Source organism: Erpetoichthys calabaricus, chromosome 6 (genome assembly GCF_900747795.2).
Source record: "Erpetoichthys calabaricus chromosome 6, fErpCal1.3, whole genome shotgun sequence".
Lineage (NCBI taxonomy): Eukaryota > Metazoa > Chordata > Cladistia > Polypteriformes > Polypteridae > Erpetoichthys > Erpetoichthys calabaricus.
The window spans coordinates 110,566,596-110,585,978 of record NC_041399.2 but is presented as its reverse complement, the minus strand read 5'-3'; the positions used below and the strand labels follow the sequence as shown (position 1 = coordinate 110,585,978).

At 39.5% G+C, this 19,383-nt stretch overlaps 1 protein-coding gene across 2 annotated transcripts in view; it reads left to right on the top strand.

Annotated features, from left to right (window-relative positions):
• The window catches only part of LOC114653490 (nephronophthisis 3), an 838,883-nt gene that overhangs the window by 256,735 nt on the left and 562,765 nt on the right, over positions 1–19,383 (top strand). Inside the window, exons 1-2 of one of the 2 annotated variants that reach the window (XM_028803846.2) lie at positions 1,383–1,584; positions 18,535–18,634. In XM_028803846.2, the coding sequence (XP_028659679.1) occupies positions 1,460–1,584; positions 18,535–18,634 (225 nt within the window). In that variant the 5' untranslated portion in view covers positions 1,383–1,459. Of the gene's footprint in view, positions 1–1,382; positions 1,585–18,534; positions 18,635–19,383 lie in introns of those variants that run through there. The other variant, XM_028803845.2, reaches the window with a different exon arrangement.

Below are 19,383 nucleotides of genomic sequence, written 5' to 3'. Positions count from 1 at the left end.
TAACTCAACTACCTCAAAACATTGAGATTGGACTAACTATCGTATACACCAACCTGTCAATGCTTTTTTTTTGCACAATATCCATTACTGGACAACTTTTTGCACTAACTTCTTTACTTCCTAATTTTTGCTGCTACACTAAGGAATGTTTACTGTTTCTCCACTACCTCAACTCATCACCACAACACCTTATTATTATGTTACGTTTGTGTTTTTGTCACACTGTCACTTTGTTGCTTTTGTTTGCACATTTCTTAGTTAGCTAGTTTAGTTTTTCTGTTAATTTATGTTGTAATTTATATTGCATGTAGCACCTTGGTCCTGGAGGAACGTTGTTTCGTTTCACTGTGTACTAACTGTATATGGTTGAAGTGACAATAAAGCCTACTTGAACTTGAACTTGAACTTGAACTTAAAATAGGCTTGATCCGAATGCTTCATCAAAATTGCAGTGGAAATATTCCAGAATTTGGGGTGGTAACTAAGTTTATAAATCAATCCTAAAAATTTACGTTCAGTCATTAATACCAGTCACTAAGGCGACAGTCACAACAAAAATGATGTAATCCAGTACTGCTAGATCCAGAAGCTGTCTTCTCAGGCTGAACTCTTCGGATTCCTAGTTAATACTAAAAATAAATAAAGTAATTTCCAGTAATACTGAGTGACAAGATCAGTACTCTTATTTGATAATGTAGCTTTAATACTAAATAAAATTTTGGGGTTGTTAAAATTTTCATCACTCAGTCTGGAGCGGTAATTGTTAAAATACTGTTATCTCCAAGCTCCGGTTAAGGTTCCTAGCAAATCAATACATCTAGAAATACTGCTCCCTGCCCCATTCAGTTCCTTGTCCTCCCTAACTCAGCAGTATCTGCGAAGGTGCCTCTTAGTAACACCAGTTTTTCTCACCCTTTTACTTTTATCAATCTACCTTTGCAGTCAGAGGGCACGATGTAAAAATACGTTGTGCTAGCCTAATACAGTATACATGAACTCAGTTGTGAAGTAGTAAAAATTAACGCTAGCGTAAAACACTTCGTTGTCTTATTTAATGCACTCGTTCAGCCAAAACATTTCATAGACATTCGCGCACCGCTGACTATTGCGGCCTAAACACCGCCCCTTACTTAGTGACCCGTCTGAGCTGTGTGCTTTTAGCATTCCTATTAGCATCACGGTAAGGGCTTGTTCGTATTTCATTGGACATATTATTTAATAAAAGCCACGATGGAATAAAATTACTAATGGCCATTGTTTGCATTTGGACTATGATGGGATATTGACCTTACTGCAGTAAATACTAAAATTACCTAATATTTTTATTAGTAATATTATGCCTTCGGAACTCATTCAGTCGCGCGATGTAATGACGTACGGTAGTTTTAGCAAGCGCACACAGGCAGAGTGGACTTTAAACGTCGTCTATTGTTACTTGCAGTGAAAAAGTAATTTAAACATGACGGATGATACGACTGCCGTTCGTGAGCAGCACAGGTTTCCACAGGAGCTCTTGCACAAATACTTGTGCACCAGATTGCCAGATTTCTCAGAAGACTGCGTGTTTACTGTTAGACAGTACAGGTAACCGTGCAATCGTATTTTTTTTTTTATTTTGCCAGCCTATAGGAGTAAACACGCCTTCAGTAAGAGGCGCTGTCAGCTGCAGAGAACTCTGACAATTAGTGAAGTGTTTATAATTTTGGGATTATGACACGCTTAGGCTCCAAACTCAGTTGATGTGAAGCAAAGTTGGGAGATACGTCGTATCCTGTTCTATGCTGAAGTAGGAACATGAAAAGTTCTGTTAATCGTTTAAAGCGCCTAGTACTATAGTAAATCAGTATACTGTAGTACATAGTATGCGTTTGACATCATAGGTAAGCATACAGATTGATTAATCTGAATGTACTAAGCAATTAGTGTCATTTAAAAAGTGCGTGTCATAGAATCCTGCAGAAACTAGTAGATCGTGTTCTGTGTCGGGATTTTCCAGTTCAGGGTTATTGGGAAATTTGGGCATCTTTTAAACTGTATTAAACCCAAAGAATAAATATACCGATGGCATAAACAGCATATCGGCCCTTTCACAATACAGCAAATCAAGAACCTGTCTCAAGGAGTATCCTAAATTTTGCTCACTTATTGGGACTGCCGTTTTCATTAATAAGGTGCTCTTTTATCACCATTATTAATGGGCTTCTTATTAATGTTTTTTTTTTAATTTTTAATTCTGAATTATACACAATAAACACTACAAATTTAGCTTTTTGTTGCACTGAATTAACATTTTTAGCAATGTGAAGCAGCCCAATATTAACCAGGTAGACTTAAGCAACATCCCAGTGGTAATACACTGAAATTGTGCATTCAGTGTAATATAACAATATAGGAGTTAAAATACTAAAGTTTCACATTGAAAATGTTTTGTTGGGTTATGTCATAAACAAACTCCCATAATCCATTTTTTCTCCTTTATTCGTACTATACTTCACAACATCCATGTCATGGGCCTCATTCTAAGATGGGTCCAATAAAAGATTAGAAGACTCCAAATCTGTGAAAGTATTAGTAAACAAACTACAGTAGTAGTAAATGTGTTAATTTTTTGGGATGGAGGAAGTGAGGCATATTTGGCATAGTACATGAGCACATTTTGCTATCCAAACATAACCTCCCATGAGTAAAGCCTTCCTTTCCTAAACTTTTTTGCATATCTGTTGTAAGGTAAATCTTGCCAGAGCAAGATTTGGGGAACCAGCAGACCTTCATTTAATTGTGAGGGTGAGATAAAGAGCTGATAAGCAAGTACAAGAGGGTGCCAACATATTAAAAATAAAGTAGGGTTACTGACAGTTCAACTCAGTCACTATGATTGAGTCAAACTTGACTCATTCAGGTGCCAGGAGGATTTTGACTGATGGTTCCCAGAAGGGGCTCAAAATGACATCAGTCATGATGACATTGTCTAGTTGAAGTCTGTCTAAAATGATGAAAAGAAAGTTGCATTAGCAACTGTGCCTCCTCTCATTTTAGGGTGTTATTACTTACTTGACAAGAGCCTTGAAGATGCTTTCTTACAAGTGTAAGATGTAGTTCCCTCCTTAGTGCATTCCTATTTGGCTGGGCAAATCTAGCAGATATATCTTGAACCCAGGATAGGGCATCATTGCTCACATGATAAACCTTGAACTTGTAAAGATGCAAATACAGAAATCACCTTGTAGATCATGGATTGGTCTCTTTGTGGAATCCCAGCCATTGCAAAGGAGCATGATCTGTAACCAAAGTAAATTACCTCCTAAGGAGGTAATACCATAACTGGGTAATAGCCCACTTTATGGCAAGCATCTCCCACTCCAAGGCTGCATACTTCCTCTCCCAGTCCAACATTTTCCAGTTTAGATACATTATTGGATGTTCAGCGCTATCAACCATTTGGTTTAGCATTGGCCCTAAGTCGATGTTAGATGGGATAAGAAAAGTTAGGAGAAACAAGTGTAACTACTGACATTAAAGCCCGTTTCCAAGTCAGTTCTGTCAAAGGTACAGCTCTCTCTGAGGTTTAGGGCACAAAACTGTGGCAGTATCCTGCACGGCCCAGAAAAGCTTTCACCTTTCTCTTGACTTTTGGCCAGGAAAAGTCTTGTATGGCTGCAAATTTGGAACATTGCGGTTTGACAATTTCATTACCATCCATCCATTCATTATCCAACCCATTATATCCTAACTACAGGGCCACGGGGGTCTGCTGGAGCCAATCCCAGCCAACACAGGGCGCAAGGCAGGAAACAAACCCCGGGCAGGGCGCCAGCCCACCGCAGGGTGCACACACACACACACACACACACACACACACACACACACACACACACACACACACACACACACACCAAGCACACAAGGGACAATTTAGGATCGCCAATGCACCTAACCTGCGTGTCTTTGGGAGGAAACCAGAGCACCCGGAGGATACCCATGCAGACACGGGGAGAACAAGCAAACTCCATGCAGGGAGAACCCGGGTCTCCTAACTGCGAGGCAGCAGCGCTACCCACTGCGCCACCGTGCTGCCCCAATTCCATTACATTTACATTAATTTATTTGGCTGACGCTTTTATCTAAAATGACTTACAACATTTGAAATACAATTGATTACATATCATTTTCCAATTGGAGCACAGGCAGGTGAAGTGACTTGCTCCGGGTCAAATAGTGTCAATGACAAAATTTGAACTACAACCTTAGGGTTTGGAATCCAAAGCCTTAACCACTGCACCACACTGCCTGCCAGACGATACCCCTGCCAACCAAATATTTAGCCTTGATCAATCTAAAATAACACGTTTTTGGACTAATATGCAGGCCCACTTGGTGAATGGTTCGGTGCACCACCAAAATGTGCACTTGGTGTCCCTCCCATCTTCTGGAATAGATGACAACGTCATCCAAATAGGCAGTACACAAATACTGTGCTTTCCCTAGCTGTTTAAAGTGATCGTCCACATGTGTCCTGGGTTAAACATCAAACCAGGAGACCAGGCTGAGCTGTCGAAAATCATTAAAGAAATGGCAAATACCATTAGGTTTTGGCACAAGAACAATAGGTTTTGACCAGGGACTAAAGCTTTCCTGTATCACCCCCAGTTCAAGCATACTTTTTATTTCCAGCACTCTGGGAGGACATATGGCAATTCATGAACCATGGACCCTGGTTTTATTATCATGTCACACACCACTACTGAAGCCATGTATGGCATTTTAATTCTCAAGTGTTTTGTCAAACCCCACATGGATTCTTAATAGATGTGCATGTGCCACGTCATAGAGCTCTCACTTAAAGGGACAAGGGACAAGTAGTTGGTGGTGCAATTCCCCCTGGTGTTTATCCACCAGATATAATGGATTATTCTCAACTAAGGGGCTTCGCCCCCTGCTCGCTTCGCTCGCCAACCCCTGGTGTTGGGTAACCTTGAGAAGGCTACATAAAGTTGTCCATGTCCAAGTACAGGCTCAGAGAGGTATATGCCAACTCTATCCATGGTTTGTCCTTGGGATTTGTTGATCGTCATGGCAAATGCAGGTTTAATGGGAAATTGGCGTCGTTTAAGTGTAAAAGGTAATTACAGGTAAGAACTTGGAACGTCAACTGTAGGAATCAAAACAGTATTGTTAGAATGTGATCCTGTAAGTACTTTTGTAGACTTAGCTAATGGGTGACTGTTTATGACTTCAGCGACGTTTCTCATTATCAGCTCTGTGTATTGCTTGTTTTCAGGAAGGGTCTGCCATTGCCAGCTGGTGGCCTGATATTTACCCCAGTAGATGCAAAAGGAAATGAACTATTGTAGGATCCAATGCAGTCCATAAAGTTTTTATTTTCGGGTACATTGTTAGTTAGAAGCTTCCGTAGATATTCAGGAAAGTCATCTAAAGGAGGCAGTCTAACCTGCCCCTTTTGACAACAACGTGTAAACTCATTGGTTGTAGTGCCAGTTGTTTCTTCAGGGAAGTTAAGTGAATGACAATGACAACAAATGATATTCATTAATCCTAATGAATGTTCATTAATAGTGGGCTCATTACAGAATGCGTTGTCAGCTAATTGGCGGAATTGTTTAGCGGCTATTTGTCGTTCCTTTCTTTGCCATTTATGTATTGCCTCTGCTGTTTGAGAGTCGCGTTGTAGGCGCCTGCGTTCATTAATTGTATTCAGGCGGGCTCGTTTCTGTATGTCTGTCAGCTGAGATGTTTCGTTTTGGAGCCGTGACTTCTTTGGTTGTGTTGTTTGAGAAGCGTGTTGTAGGCGCCTGCATTCATTGTTTTTATACAGGCGGGCTCGTGTTTGTAGCCCCGTTAGTCGAGCTCTTTCGTTTTGGAGCCGTGCCTGCTTTGCTTCCGCAGTTTCAGATGAGCGTTGTAGGCGTCTATGTTCATTGTTTTTGTCCATGCGGGCTCGTGTTTGTAGCTCCGTTAGTCGAGCTGTTTAGTTTTGGAGCCGAGACAGTTTTGCTTCGAAGGTTTCATACGCGCGTTGTAGGCGCCCACGTTTAATGATTTTATCTATGCGGGCTCGTTTTTGTAGCTCCGTTAGTTGAGCTGGATCGTTTTGGAGCCGAGACCATGACTCCATTAGTTATCCGTTGTCTACTGATAGTAATATGGATAATTGCACTTACTGTTAATACGGAGCATTTTCTGTGGTTGTACTGTTAATAATGTATCACTGTAATGTGATTCACATATGCTATATGGTTTGGACGTGTGAGGATGCCGAACGTTTAATACGGAGAGTTCGTTTATTCTTATTACCCGGACCATGCTGTGTAGTGTGGACGTTTAGTTCAGAAGCGCGTTGTAGGCGCATGCGCCTTTCGTACTTTCTCGCGCCTTCCGTACTATCTTTGTGGACCTTTGTGGACCCCGTAGTGTCTTCCGTTTGACTCTGGGGTGCAGTACAGAATCCTCTTTTCTGTGTGCTGTAGGCGCCTGCGCACTATATCTCCTGTGTCCATCGCCGTGTACCTGGGTCCGTGCCTTCCGGTTTACCATTCTCGGTTAGTAATATGGATCTTGTAGTACAGGCCAGTGCTAATGGAGTCACTGAGGATGTTGTAATTATCCACAGGCTTCTGTTCCATGTACAAGTATACCCTCTGTGCTTTGCGAGTTAGAAAAGAAGCCAGAATCTGGGCCCAGTCTTCTTTGGGCCAGTTATGTTGGGTTGTTATCCGTTCAAATATGAGGAGGTGTACCTTGAGTTTGTCTTTAGGTCTTAAAAGGAGCAAAACCTGTGAAGTTCCCAAGTCTTTCTCTGTGCAAAATATGTCTTGAGCTGCCCAACAGGCTAGCATTGTTTTCTCAAGGTGCATGACCCAGTTCCAAGTTGCCTTCATTTTTTCTTAACCTTTTACTTTGTAAAATGCTGTACAAAAGAAGTGCAGACTTCTATTGCATTAAATTCGTACTTCTGGTTATATGAAGGAACATACCTATGAGGTTCTTTAAAATGAGTTTTAAATATGAGGGTTGAACCAAATGTATTGAGCATATTAATCTTTCTGATTCATTAAAGTTACAAAGAATATGCACTGATCAGCCACAATATTAAAGCCACTGGTCTAATATTGCTTAGGTCCTCCTCGTGCTGCTGAAACAGCTCTGACCCATGAAGTCATGAATTCCATATAGTCATGAATTCTATAGATTGTGAGGAGGGGCCTCCATGGATTGGACTTCTTTTTCCAGCAAATCCCACAGATGCTCGATCAGATTGAGATCTGGGGAATTTGGAGGCCATGTCAACAGTTTGAACTCATTGTGATGTTCTTCAAACCAGCCAGTAAGTCATTGCCTAACCCAGTTTGTCCTGAACATTGTCATGTGGTGTACTGGAGTCTGTCCCAGCTAGCATTTTGCACAAGGCAGGAACAAACTCTGGATAGGGCACCAGTCCATCGCAGAGCAAAACACACACACACATTCCCCAACCACACACTAGGGCAAATGTAGGATCGCCAGTTCACATAACCACCATGGGACACGGGGAGATCATGTAAACTTATTCTTCAATCCATTCCTGAACAATTTTTGCAGTGTGACAGGGTTCATTATCCTAATGAAAGAGGCCTCTGCAATCAAGGAATACCATTACCATTAAAGGGTTTTACATGGTTTGCAGGAATCTTTATGTTAGGGGTATATGTTATAGGTAACATCAACATGAATGCCAGAACTTAAGGTTTCCCAGCAGAACATTGCCAAGAGCATCACACTACTTCTCCAGCTTCCCTTCTTCCCATAGTGCATCCTGCTGCCATCTCTTCACCAGGTAAATGACGCACACACACCCAGTCATCCACATAATCTTCAAGAAAACATGACTCATCAGACCAGAACACCTTATTCCATTGCTCTGTGGTTCAGTTCTGATGATTACGTATGCAATGGAGGAACCTTCGGCAATGGAGGGGGCAGCATGGGCACTCTGACTTGTCAGCAGCTATGCATCCCCATATGTAGTATGCTGTGATGCACTGTGTGTTTAGATGCCTTTCTGTCATGGCCAGCCTTAAACTGCGCCGAAATTTTTCCTCCAGTAGCTCCTTTGTGTGATAAGACCAGATGGGCAAGCCTTTGCATCAATGAGCCTTGTGTTCCATGACTCTGTCATGGTTCACTGTTTACCCCACTATTGTTAGGTACAAAGCACTGCATATTGGGAACACCCTGTAAGACCTGCCATTTTGTAGATGCTTTGACCCAGCTGTCTATCCATCACAATATGGCCCTTGTCAGAGTTGGCCAGATCTTTGCCCTTGCTCATTTTTCCTGCTTCCAACAAATCAACTTCAAGAACTGATTGTTCAGTTGCTGCCTAATGTATTCCACCACTTGACAGGTACCATTCACCTGTGTGTTTTTAATGTTGTGGCTGAATGGAGTACAGGTAATTACTACATGCACTTCAATTCTATATACATTTGTTTACCTTTTTATACTCTTGTAACATGTGGTTCTCTCTGGTGAGGTCATTGCTTTTTTTTCCTTCTTGTTCTCAGTAGAAGGAGTTCATGGAAAATTCCTCAGGACTAATCAAAGTGGTCTGTGTCCTTGTATCACACTAGTAGTGTCCTTGTAAGATGTCTCCATATAAACGTTAAAGGTACTGTATATGTGAATGCCAGCCACAGGAATTTTCATCTTCAAAAAAAAAAAAAAGTAATTTCTCAGGGACATTCTTCAACAATATGCTATCAACTATTTTGTTGTTCTGAATTATAAACATGTAACTGAGGCAAGTGAAGTGATTTTTATTCAGCTGTGATAAATAGATAGAGCTACTAGTTGTAATACTGCACATTTCAACATTGTCAGGCATTTCTTATTAATTCCAATTTGCTCTTTAAACAATAGCTGGTGCTTTCATAGCAATGCAGAATGATGTCAAGGAAGCTAACGCTTCTGTGTCATCAATGTTTGTGACTGTGCTGGATGATGTTCTGTGGTATCCAGAACAAAAATAGGAACTATGTCCCCTAGCATTTTCCATCCTCTGACACTGGCTAGATGACTTGCCTTACCATTGCTATTCTCAATTTCCCTCCTTGTGTAAGTGCTTTTAGGTCTAGATAGATAGATAGATACTTTATTAATCCCAATGGGAAATTCACATTCTTCAGCAGCAGCATACTGATACAATAAATAATATTAAATTAAAGAATGATAATAATGCAGGTGAAAAACAGACAATAACTATGTATAACAGGCATGCGCAACCTTTCCGCTATTCCACTACAGACTTTTTACTTTAATAACGGCCGCACTACAGACTTTTTACTTTAATAACGGCCGCCAGTAAGTCCAAGTAAACTTAATAATGTTTTATGATTTATGTAAAAATTTACAGATTACACATTAAAACAGAGTATGATATATCTGACAATATTCAATTTACTGGTCTACATATGTAAAAAAATGTCTACGAAACGTCATATAGGACAAAAAACCTTTACAGCAATTGTTTCAGGAAGTTTGGAAAACATCGCCATTAATGGCTTCCTTGCTCTTGCATGTTTGCAGACAGACTTGCAAAGTCAGGGGACTCGCTGGAGACCATTAGCCATCTGTGTACCATTTCTGCACGTGTCTTCTTGACCCTTAGGTCAACTCATTAGCACGTCCGAGGCGCGGGGATTCAAGAGCTAGCTATAGGAGATGGCAGTGCTACATCGAATGCTACTTCCATTTGTTTATCCACGCTGCACCATCTCACCCCATTTCTCCCAGGAAATGCGGAGTAAGCTCGAGAGTCCCTAGGCCTCGATGAATATATAAAGGGCAACATTTTGGTCAACATACCGACCCGGCTAAGGAAGGTTCTGCGGTGTTTGAGATTCTACACTTGCAGGAGTCTAGAGACCCCAGAGTCCAAATCGGCTTTCGGCGTCACCATACCGACCCGGCCGACAAAGATTCCGCGGCGTTGAGACCCCTTACTCGCTGGAGTCCAGAGACCCTACACCTGCACGGCCGCCATTACGTACACTTTAATATACACGTCCACGGCCGCCAAAGTTCTTGCCCACGGCCGCATGCGGCCGTTCGGCCGCAGGTTGCGCACAACTGATGTATAATGTTAAATGTTAACGTTTACCCCCCCCCCCCCCCCCCCGGTTGAATTAAAGACTCGCATAGTTTGGGGGACGAACGATCTCCTCAATCTGTCAGTGGAGCAGGACAGTGACAGCAGTCTGTCGCTGAAGCTGCTCTTCTGTCTGGAGATGATACTATTAAGTGGATGCAGTGGATTCTCCATAATTGATAGGAGCCTGCTGAGCGCCCTTCTCTCTGCCACAGATGTTAAACTGTCCAGCTCCATGCCAACAATAGAGCTTGCCTTCCTCACCAGTTTGTCCAAGCAGTTTGTCTATGCCCAGTATCACAGTTTTCTGTGCCAGCAATTCTCATCGGAACTGGATCTCCCGCTGCAACAGACCCAGACTGAAATATTCTTTTAGTAAATATACATTTTTCCCAATGTACAGTTAGATCCATACATATTTGGACAGTGATACAATTTTCATGATTTTGGCTATTTGCGCCACCACAATGGATTTGAAATGAAGCAATCAAGATGTGATTGCAGTGTAGACTTGCAGTTTTAATTTAAGGCATCTGACGAAAACATTGTATGAGCAATTTAGAAAAGACAGCCATTTTATACATGATTCCCCCCAATTTTTAAGGGGCTCAAAATTATTTGGACAAACTAACATAATCATGAATCTAAAGGTCATTTTCAATACTTGGTTGAAAATCCTTTGCAGTCAATGATTACCTGAAGTCTGTCACCCATTGCACTTTCCATCCTACTGATGCTTTGCTTGGCCTTTACTATAGCTGTCTTCAGGTGCTGTTTGTTTGTTGGACTTTCTGTCTTCAGTTTTTTCTTCAGCAAGTGAAGTGCATGTACAATTGGGTTGAGGTCAGTTGATTGACTTGATCATTGAAGAATATTCAACTTCCTTGCCTTAAAAAGGCTTTGGTTTGCTGTCACAGTATGTTTTGTCTCATTGTCCATCTGCACTGTAATGCGTCGTTCTGTCAGTTGTGCAGTATTTCTTTGAATATGAGCAGACAGTATAGTCCTGTACACTTCAGAAATCATACTACAACTATTGTCAGTAGTCATATCAATAAACACCACTGACCCACTTTCATTGGCAGTCACGCATGCATCCACCATGTTTCACAGATGATGTGGTATGCTACAGATCATGAGCCGTTCCTTCTCTTCTCCATATTATTCTGTATTCATCATTCTGTTATATATTGATCCTAATTTCATTTGTCCAAAGAAAACTGCTTGAAAACTGGACAGTTTTTTTTATATTTTCTGGCAAATTCTGATGTGTCCTTCCTATGTTTGAGGATTACCAATATTTTGCCTTTTGTGGTAAAACCCTCAGTATTTAGTTGTGTGAAGTTTTCTCTTGATTGTAAACTTAGGCAATGATAGGCCTGGATTGTGGTGAATTGTTTTTTCTTCACCAAGAAAAGAATTCTGTGATCATTTAGCAAAGCTGTCACCCATGGTTGACCAGGCCTTCTGGTGTTCCTGAGCTCACCAGTGCATTCCTTCTCTTTAAGAATGTACCAGATGAATGATTTGACCACTCCTGGTGTTTCTGCTATACAGTGGAACCTTGGTTCATGAACGTCTCGGTACACGTACAAATCGGTTTACGACCAAAAAGTTCGCCAGACTTTTGCCTTGGTTCACGACCACACACTCGGTATACGAACAAGCCAGTTTCCCTTTCAGTTTGTACATGTTCAGTCTCTCCCTGTGCATTTCCTGTGTAGCAAGCAAGAGAGAGAGCGAGAGAGCAGGACACACACACATACACACACACACACACACAGGCAGAGAGAGAGATGTGCAAACACACAGGCAGCACGAGAGAGGGGGCTGGACGCTTAAGGTAGAAAGGCAGTTAAAGAGTGCCTCTATGGTTCGTAGTGTGCATTGTTGCAATGTTACTTTTCTTGGTGGTTTATTAAATTACGGATTTTTTCAAATGTTCATTTTTTTCCCTGTGTTTAAAACTCACTAAAAAAAAAAAAAAACAGTGTTTTTAGCTAGAGGTTGGTAGCGCTATAGCGCAAACTATTGCAGTGTTACTTTTCTCTGTTGTTCAAGGTTTTCTCACTGTTATTCAATGTTTTTACATTTAGTTTACTATTACGCTGTTTATTCTATGATTTAATTAACTATATTTGTGCTTAAAAACTTAAAAAAAAATATATTTACATACAGTTCGTATGGTCTGGAACGGATTAATTGTATTTACATACAATCCTATGGGAGAAATTGCTTCACGACCAAATCGGTTTACGACCAGAGTTTTGGAACGAATTATGGTTGTGAACCGAGGTTCCACTGTATCTGAAATGGTTTTGTTTTGTTTTCTCTTCCTAATGATGGACTGTTTTTACTTGCATGGACAGCTCTTTGCACCTCATATTAAGAGTTCACAGCAACAGCTTTCAAATGGGAATTCCACATTTGGAATCAACTCCAGACTTTCTACCTGCTTAATAGTTAATGAAATAATGAGGAACCTGCTCACACCTATGGGACAACTTGTCAGTCAATTGTCCAAATACTTTTGAGCCCCTGAAAATAAGGGGACCATGTATAACAATGGCCGTCATTCTTAAATGGCTCATACTACACTGCCTGGCCAAAAAAAAAGTTGCCACCAAAAAAAAAAGGTCACACACACTAATATTTCGTTGGACCACCTTTAGCTTTGATTACGGCACGCATTCGCTGTGGCATTGTTTTGATAAGCTTCTGCAATGTCACAAGATTTAGTTCCATCCAGTGTTGCATTCATTTTTCACCAAAATCTTGCATGATGATCTTGCATCACTTCATCTGCCTCTCTTCTTACCCTGATGCGCTCATCACTCTGGAACAGGGTAAATCTGGACTCATCAGACCACATGACCTTCTTCCATTGCTCCAGAGTCCAATCTTTATGCTCCCTAGCAAATTGAAGCCTTTTTTTCCGGTTTGCCTCACTGATTAGTGGTTTTCTTATGGCTACACAGCTGTTCTGTCCCAATCCCTTGAGTTCCCTTCACATTGTGCATGTGGAAATGCTCTTACTTTCACTATTAAACATAGACCTGAACTCAACTGTTGTTTTTCTTTGATTTGATTTCACCAAACGTTTAAGTGATGGCCAATCACAATCATTCAGGATTTTTTTCCGGCCACATTTATTCCTCGAAGACGATGGGTCCCCACTATCCTTCCAGTTTTTAATAATGCGTTGGGCAGTTCTTAACCCAATGTTAGTAGTTTCTGCAATCTCCTTAGATGTTGTGCTCATGTTTTCTCTGCTTGATGCATGCCAATGATTTGACGCTTCTCAAACAGACTAACATCTTTTCCACGACCACGAGATGTGTCTTTCGACATGGTTGTTTAAGAAGTGAGAAGCAACTCATTACACCAGTTGGGGTTAAATAACTTGTTGCCAACTGAAAGATAATCGCCCATGCAGTAATTATCCAATAGGAGGCTCGTACCTATTTGCTTAGTTAAATCCAGGTGGCGACTTTTTTTTTGGCCAGGCAGTGTATATTTCTGTAAAACTGTTGGAATTAATTCTGAAAGCCAATACTTTAATCATGTAATTATTTCTTCATTTCAAATCCATTGTGGTGGAATATAGAGGCAAAATTAAGAAAATTGTGGCACTGTCCAAATACTTATGGACCTATCTGTATCTTTAAAGTTGAGCTGAATTCCTTTATATGGCATAGTTCATGAGATACACATTTTACTTATTTTTCTCATTGTATGTTTATTCTAGGCCCTTACTAATTTTTACAACGGAGAGTTTTTTAGCTGTAGCAGTGAAAGAGTCTGCTGTTAATACACAAATATTATGCATACCAATCCAAACAATGGTGAAACGCTGATGATAATTTTCTTTGGAGAATCATACACATATGAGCAAAGGAAATAATACCAAATATATACTGTATATACAGTATGCTAATTTTTGTCATCTTTCATTATAGTACTTAGTCCTTTTAAGTAGTTTTACACATTGAAAGCACTATGGAGAATTCATAACTGAAGTGCTAATCCTTCAAATTTCAGATCCATAATTTAAAATCCTGTAGTGCACTAAGTCTGAAGCAGTATCTCTAATGTAAACCACTTTTGAAATGAAGTACAGTACAGTATAGGAATTCTACTCACTCTCTTCTCTGCATATTTGAGATAATGGTAATTTGTGTTCATTGAAGCTTTAAGAGCATGTTGATACATTAGGTAGTGCTGCTGCCATACTGCTTCAGAGTCCCGAGTTATAAAACTTAGTGCTTGGCACTGTCTTTGAGGATTTTACCCATTCTTCCTCTGTCTGTATGAGTTTTAATCCTGCATTCTAGAGACAAGGAGGTTAGGTTTATTGGCAGCTTTGAACTGACCCAGTGAGAGTTATTCTTTTTGTGCAAGAGTTCTCTGCAGTGAGACTGGTTCTATGTCCATTTTTGATTTTCTGTCTAACACCAATGCTAGAAGTATTTTCTTTCTTTTTTATTTAAAAAAATGCTTTATTCTAGACAGAATGTACCATGTTACATGATAGGTTTGGTATTTTCAAGTCAAAGTTATTTCTTCAAAATCATGGTATATATTAGTTGGTCACATGAAACTGCATTCTAAAGTGAATACTTTATAAATTAAAAAATAAAAACAAACCTGGCCTGCACTTCTGGTTTATAATGGAGTCAGTGGTACCTTTGTGAAGAACAGTCTTAAAACTTATCATATATGCCCACTTTGAAGTAGCAAAGGTTTTGATTAAGGAAAATGTGCCTTCTGTGTTTCTGAGATGTACTTCCGAAAACAAGAATAAATTGAAAATAAATAATTTTATCAGAGATCCTTAGTACTATTTTCTAAAGGCAAGGATATGTTTCCTGCTTTTTTGTCTACTTGCAGCAGATGTTGTGGGTGGAGTTATGACAATCCCCCATCAGCACAGAGCAAGATACATGTCGAGTGAAAAGAACATTTGTGAGTGTCATTGTACTTTGTACTCATAGCAGTAAATTTGAAATGAACTGATTACATTTTTTAAAAAAATCACAGAGTGTGATACAACAGCCACAAATGAATTACTGATTTGTTTTTAGTGCAATGTTTTTGAGTGAGTAAATATACTGGCAGTGATACCAATCAACATGTAAATACATGGAGAGAACATGTAAACTCAATGTAGAATCTGGCGCTATAAGGCTGGAGTGACAGTTGTGCTACCACTCTGCCTATGTTAAAACATCTGTACAGAACTTACTGAACCTCACCCTGATTAAACTTAGGTGATTTGGCATTGCTAAAGTGGCCCAAATGTGTGTGTCTATGCGTTCGCCTTGTGATGGACTTACACCATGTCCTGCTTGTTCCTGCCCTATGATTTCTGAGATAGGCTCCAGCTGCCTTGTGACCCTTCCCAGGAGAAATAGGCTAGGAAATAGATGAATTATTATTATAGTATAGAAAAATATAAAAATAGATTGATGGATTAATTAAATTTATTAAGTACAGCAATTAATAATACTAATATTGGATGGCAAAGTGGCACACCTTTAGCACTGCTATCTTACAGTGAAGGAGACTGAGGTTTACGTCTGTGTAGAGCTTGCATGTTCTCCCCAGATGTTCCACTTTCCTCCCACAGTCCAAATACCTGCAGGTTAGGTGGACTGGCATTTCTAAAAGTGACCTGTGTGTGTTTTTTCCCTTCCCTCCATCCAGCGATTGTTCCTTGTGTTCCTTATGTCCAATGCTTGCTGGGATAGGTTGCAGGTGCTCTGTTATCTTGACCGTGATAAGCAGATTAGAAATATGAATGAATGAATGAGTGAATGAATGCCTATAACATCAGTTTGGTTCTGGTGTCTCGATTAGAGGCTACACATGTGATCAATATTATCTCTCACTGAAGAACACACTTACATTATCAATCTATTTACAGCAGGCAATATATTTGCGAAATAAATAAGCACCTGTATAGTGCAAGAATATAAGTGACTGTAAGTGTGCCTTTTTCATTTATTATCTTGTTGTCCCCAGAATTTAGACAGCAATTTACATCTGAGAATCAACATTCAATAAAGTAAATAACAGTGCTTTCTGAGGTGAATTCACTCTCCTTGGGCGGAAAGGGTGCTGTGAAGGAAGAGAACAGTTTAATTGGTGAAGAGAAACGCACAACCAGTCTCCTTTTAAAAGGGCTGAATCACACAATCTCACTTGCTGTTTTGCAATATGTGTGTAATTTATGACACAGATCAATACTCAATAACATTGTTGGCTTGAAAAACTGATGTAATTGGTAAGTTTTAAGGGGTTTCCAATACAGTCCATTATAAAGTGCAAGAGCAGGCTAGTTATTGTTGAAAATTTATAAAATATGATTCTGTTTGGAACACAGTTTGATGTGCCAAACAAATATATACAATGATTGTAAAGAAATAACTGACTTAAAAATACCAAGCTTGTCCTTTAATTGTGGGGTTTTAGCTTTTTTAATTTATATAAATAATTTAGATAAACATATAAGAAACAACTTAATTACATTTGCGGAAAATGCTAAAACTACAGAAGATGCTGTAAGTGGGGACAATTTGGAGTCCTGCGTGCAACCAGATAGTACATGTTAGCTTATCAGGGGTCTTGCATAAAATACAAGTCATGGGACATTATATTTAAGCTGTTCGGCCCTCAAGTGAGGCTGCTTCTAGAATAATGTAGTCAGTTTTGGTCACCATATTATAAGAAGAACATAACATTCCAATCTTAAGAAGAGGCACTAGAATTGTTCCAGGATTGCAGGGTAGTATATGTAAGGAAATGTTTATAGAGTTTGAGTTTAAGCAAGCAGAGGTTAAAAGGTGATATGACAAACATGTGGATTAGTACAGTGGGAGTGGATTAGTTCTTCAGCTAGAACATAGAACAGTAGAACACAGAAAATCTTAAAAAGTATTTCTTCATTCAAAGGTCTATAAGTACACCATGGAGCAAGTTACTAAATTGTGCGGTTGAAAGAACAGGTAATTTTAAATTTCACGTTAACAATATTATTCAAATATTAAGTGCAGTTGAGTTGAAGGCTGCTATCAAAGCATCCTGGGCTTCCATAACACCTCAGCAGTGCCACAGGCTGATCGCCTCCATGCCACACCGCATTGATGCAGTAATTCATGCAAAAGGAGCCCCGACCAACTATTGAGTGCATACATGGACATACTTTACAGTAGGCCAACATTTCTGTATTAAAAATAATTTTTTATTGGTCTTATGTAATATTCTGATTTCCTGAGATACTGAATTTTGAGTTTTCATTACCTGTAGGCCATAATCCGCTAAATGAAAAGAAATAAATGCTGAAATATATCACACTGTGTGTAATGAATCTATATAATATTTGAGTTTCACTTTATGAATTGAATTACTGAAATACATGAACTTTTCGATGATATTCTAATTTATTGAGATGCACCTGTACAAAGTCACCCATCACAACCCTGGGTTCAAATGAAGAATTTTAATTTTATACCAACATTTTTACAATCAAGCACCCACCAAAATCAACACAAGAATATAACATATTAAGCAGTTTCTTCTCTCCTGCCTTCCACTAAGTGAGTGTTGCCTGCTACATTTTTCCTCTGACTCTCTGAGGTGAGGCTGCTGGATTGTTTTAAACTGGACCTGGGACTGCTTCTAGTGTTATGGCATAGGTCACCTGAAGCACTTCTGTGTCGTGTGCAAACAATGGCAGTCATCCCTCAGCACCACAGCATACTGTGTTAGCACCCAAGGACACCAACAGGGCTATGTTTCTGGACTCCAATTCCCATGCCAATCTGTGGGTGTCCTAACTAGGTTCAGCCCAGTGGAACACTGGCACCTGTCGTGTGTAGGAATGAACTGCTCCTGACATGTTCACTCAGCCCATCCATTATTCTTCTTTCCCAGACTGTAAAGGTGTTCTGGCCATTATGGCCTGATGGCTGGTCAAGAAATCATCCTCCATCCTGGTCAGGTTGCCTGTCCTTCCTACATGGAACTTACAACGCAAAAGTTGTTGTTTTATTTGCATCTAAGTCAACCATGTACACTATGTAGTGGGATCATGTTTTTAAATATGTTATTGCTCGCTCAGTGACTTTTTTTTATTTAAGTTAAAATAAAACAATTGTAAGGGATTCAGTGTGAGCCAATTAACATGACAGTTAATGTCACAAGATGTGCAGAGAAAGGGGAGTGCTAATGTTGTAGAATATAGGGACTGCTCCTGTCTTTTGATAGGATACTAGTATGCTTTTGCATTTGGCATGCAGAGGCCACAGGTTTGATTCTAGAAAGGGGGATGAACAAGGACAGATAGGTTTGGACTTTCCAGCATGCTTTAAACAATTCTTCCTTTTCAGATATGGTCAATCTAACCCAACATTTTTGCTACAAAATGGTCCAAGACATTTTATCTTAAGGAAGAAGCCTCCAGGTCCACTTTTACCAGGAGCACATAAGGTAAACTATCTGCATTTACTTAGAATTGTTGTAGATCTGTATTATACATTAAACTTTATTGTGTACAGTTGGATCTATTTACAGATTTTGTTTTCATTTAATCCACTTTTTCATTTTTATAGAATTTTACATATTTATGTTTTACGTTTATAAATGAGCAATATGGAGAGCAGGCACAGTTTTAATTCCTTTAAAACTTTTATGCCACTTAAGTAGTGATATATTTTTACAAAAATGCATTATGGTAACATTTCATGCTGAAATTGTATTCAGTTTCTGATTTTTGTTTAATCAGTAAAGTACATAATACCATATGTTAAATATTTCGCCAGACACCAGAGGGAGCTGAAAGATCAGAATTTTTGAGAGCTGAATGTTAGCACAATGACAGAATTAAGATTCTGTTGTTATTAAGTAAAATGTAGATTATGCTAAACATAAATTGAGTCCTTCCATTATAGCCTGCTGGCCAAGCAAGGTATCATACTCCATCCTAGTCAGGGTGCCTTTCCTTCCTCTGTGGAAATTACAATGCAAAAATTGTTTTATTTTTTTTTTGCATCTAAATCAAACATGTACACTATGTAGTTGGATCATATTTTAAAATATGTCAATGCAAAAAGACTGAAGTAAATATTAGTCTTGATTTTAAAGATTAGGATGGAGAGTTAGGGAGGGAGACATTTAAAATTAAAATTATTCTTAGTATGTCCTTCTTCTGACTGTGTAGAATTAGGCTTCTAATATCT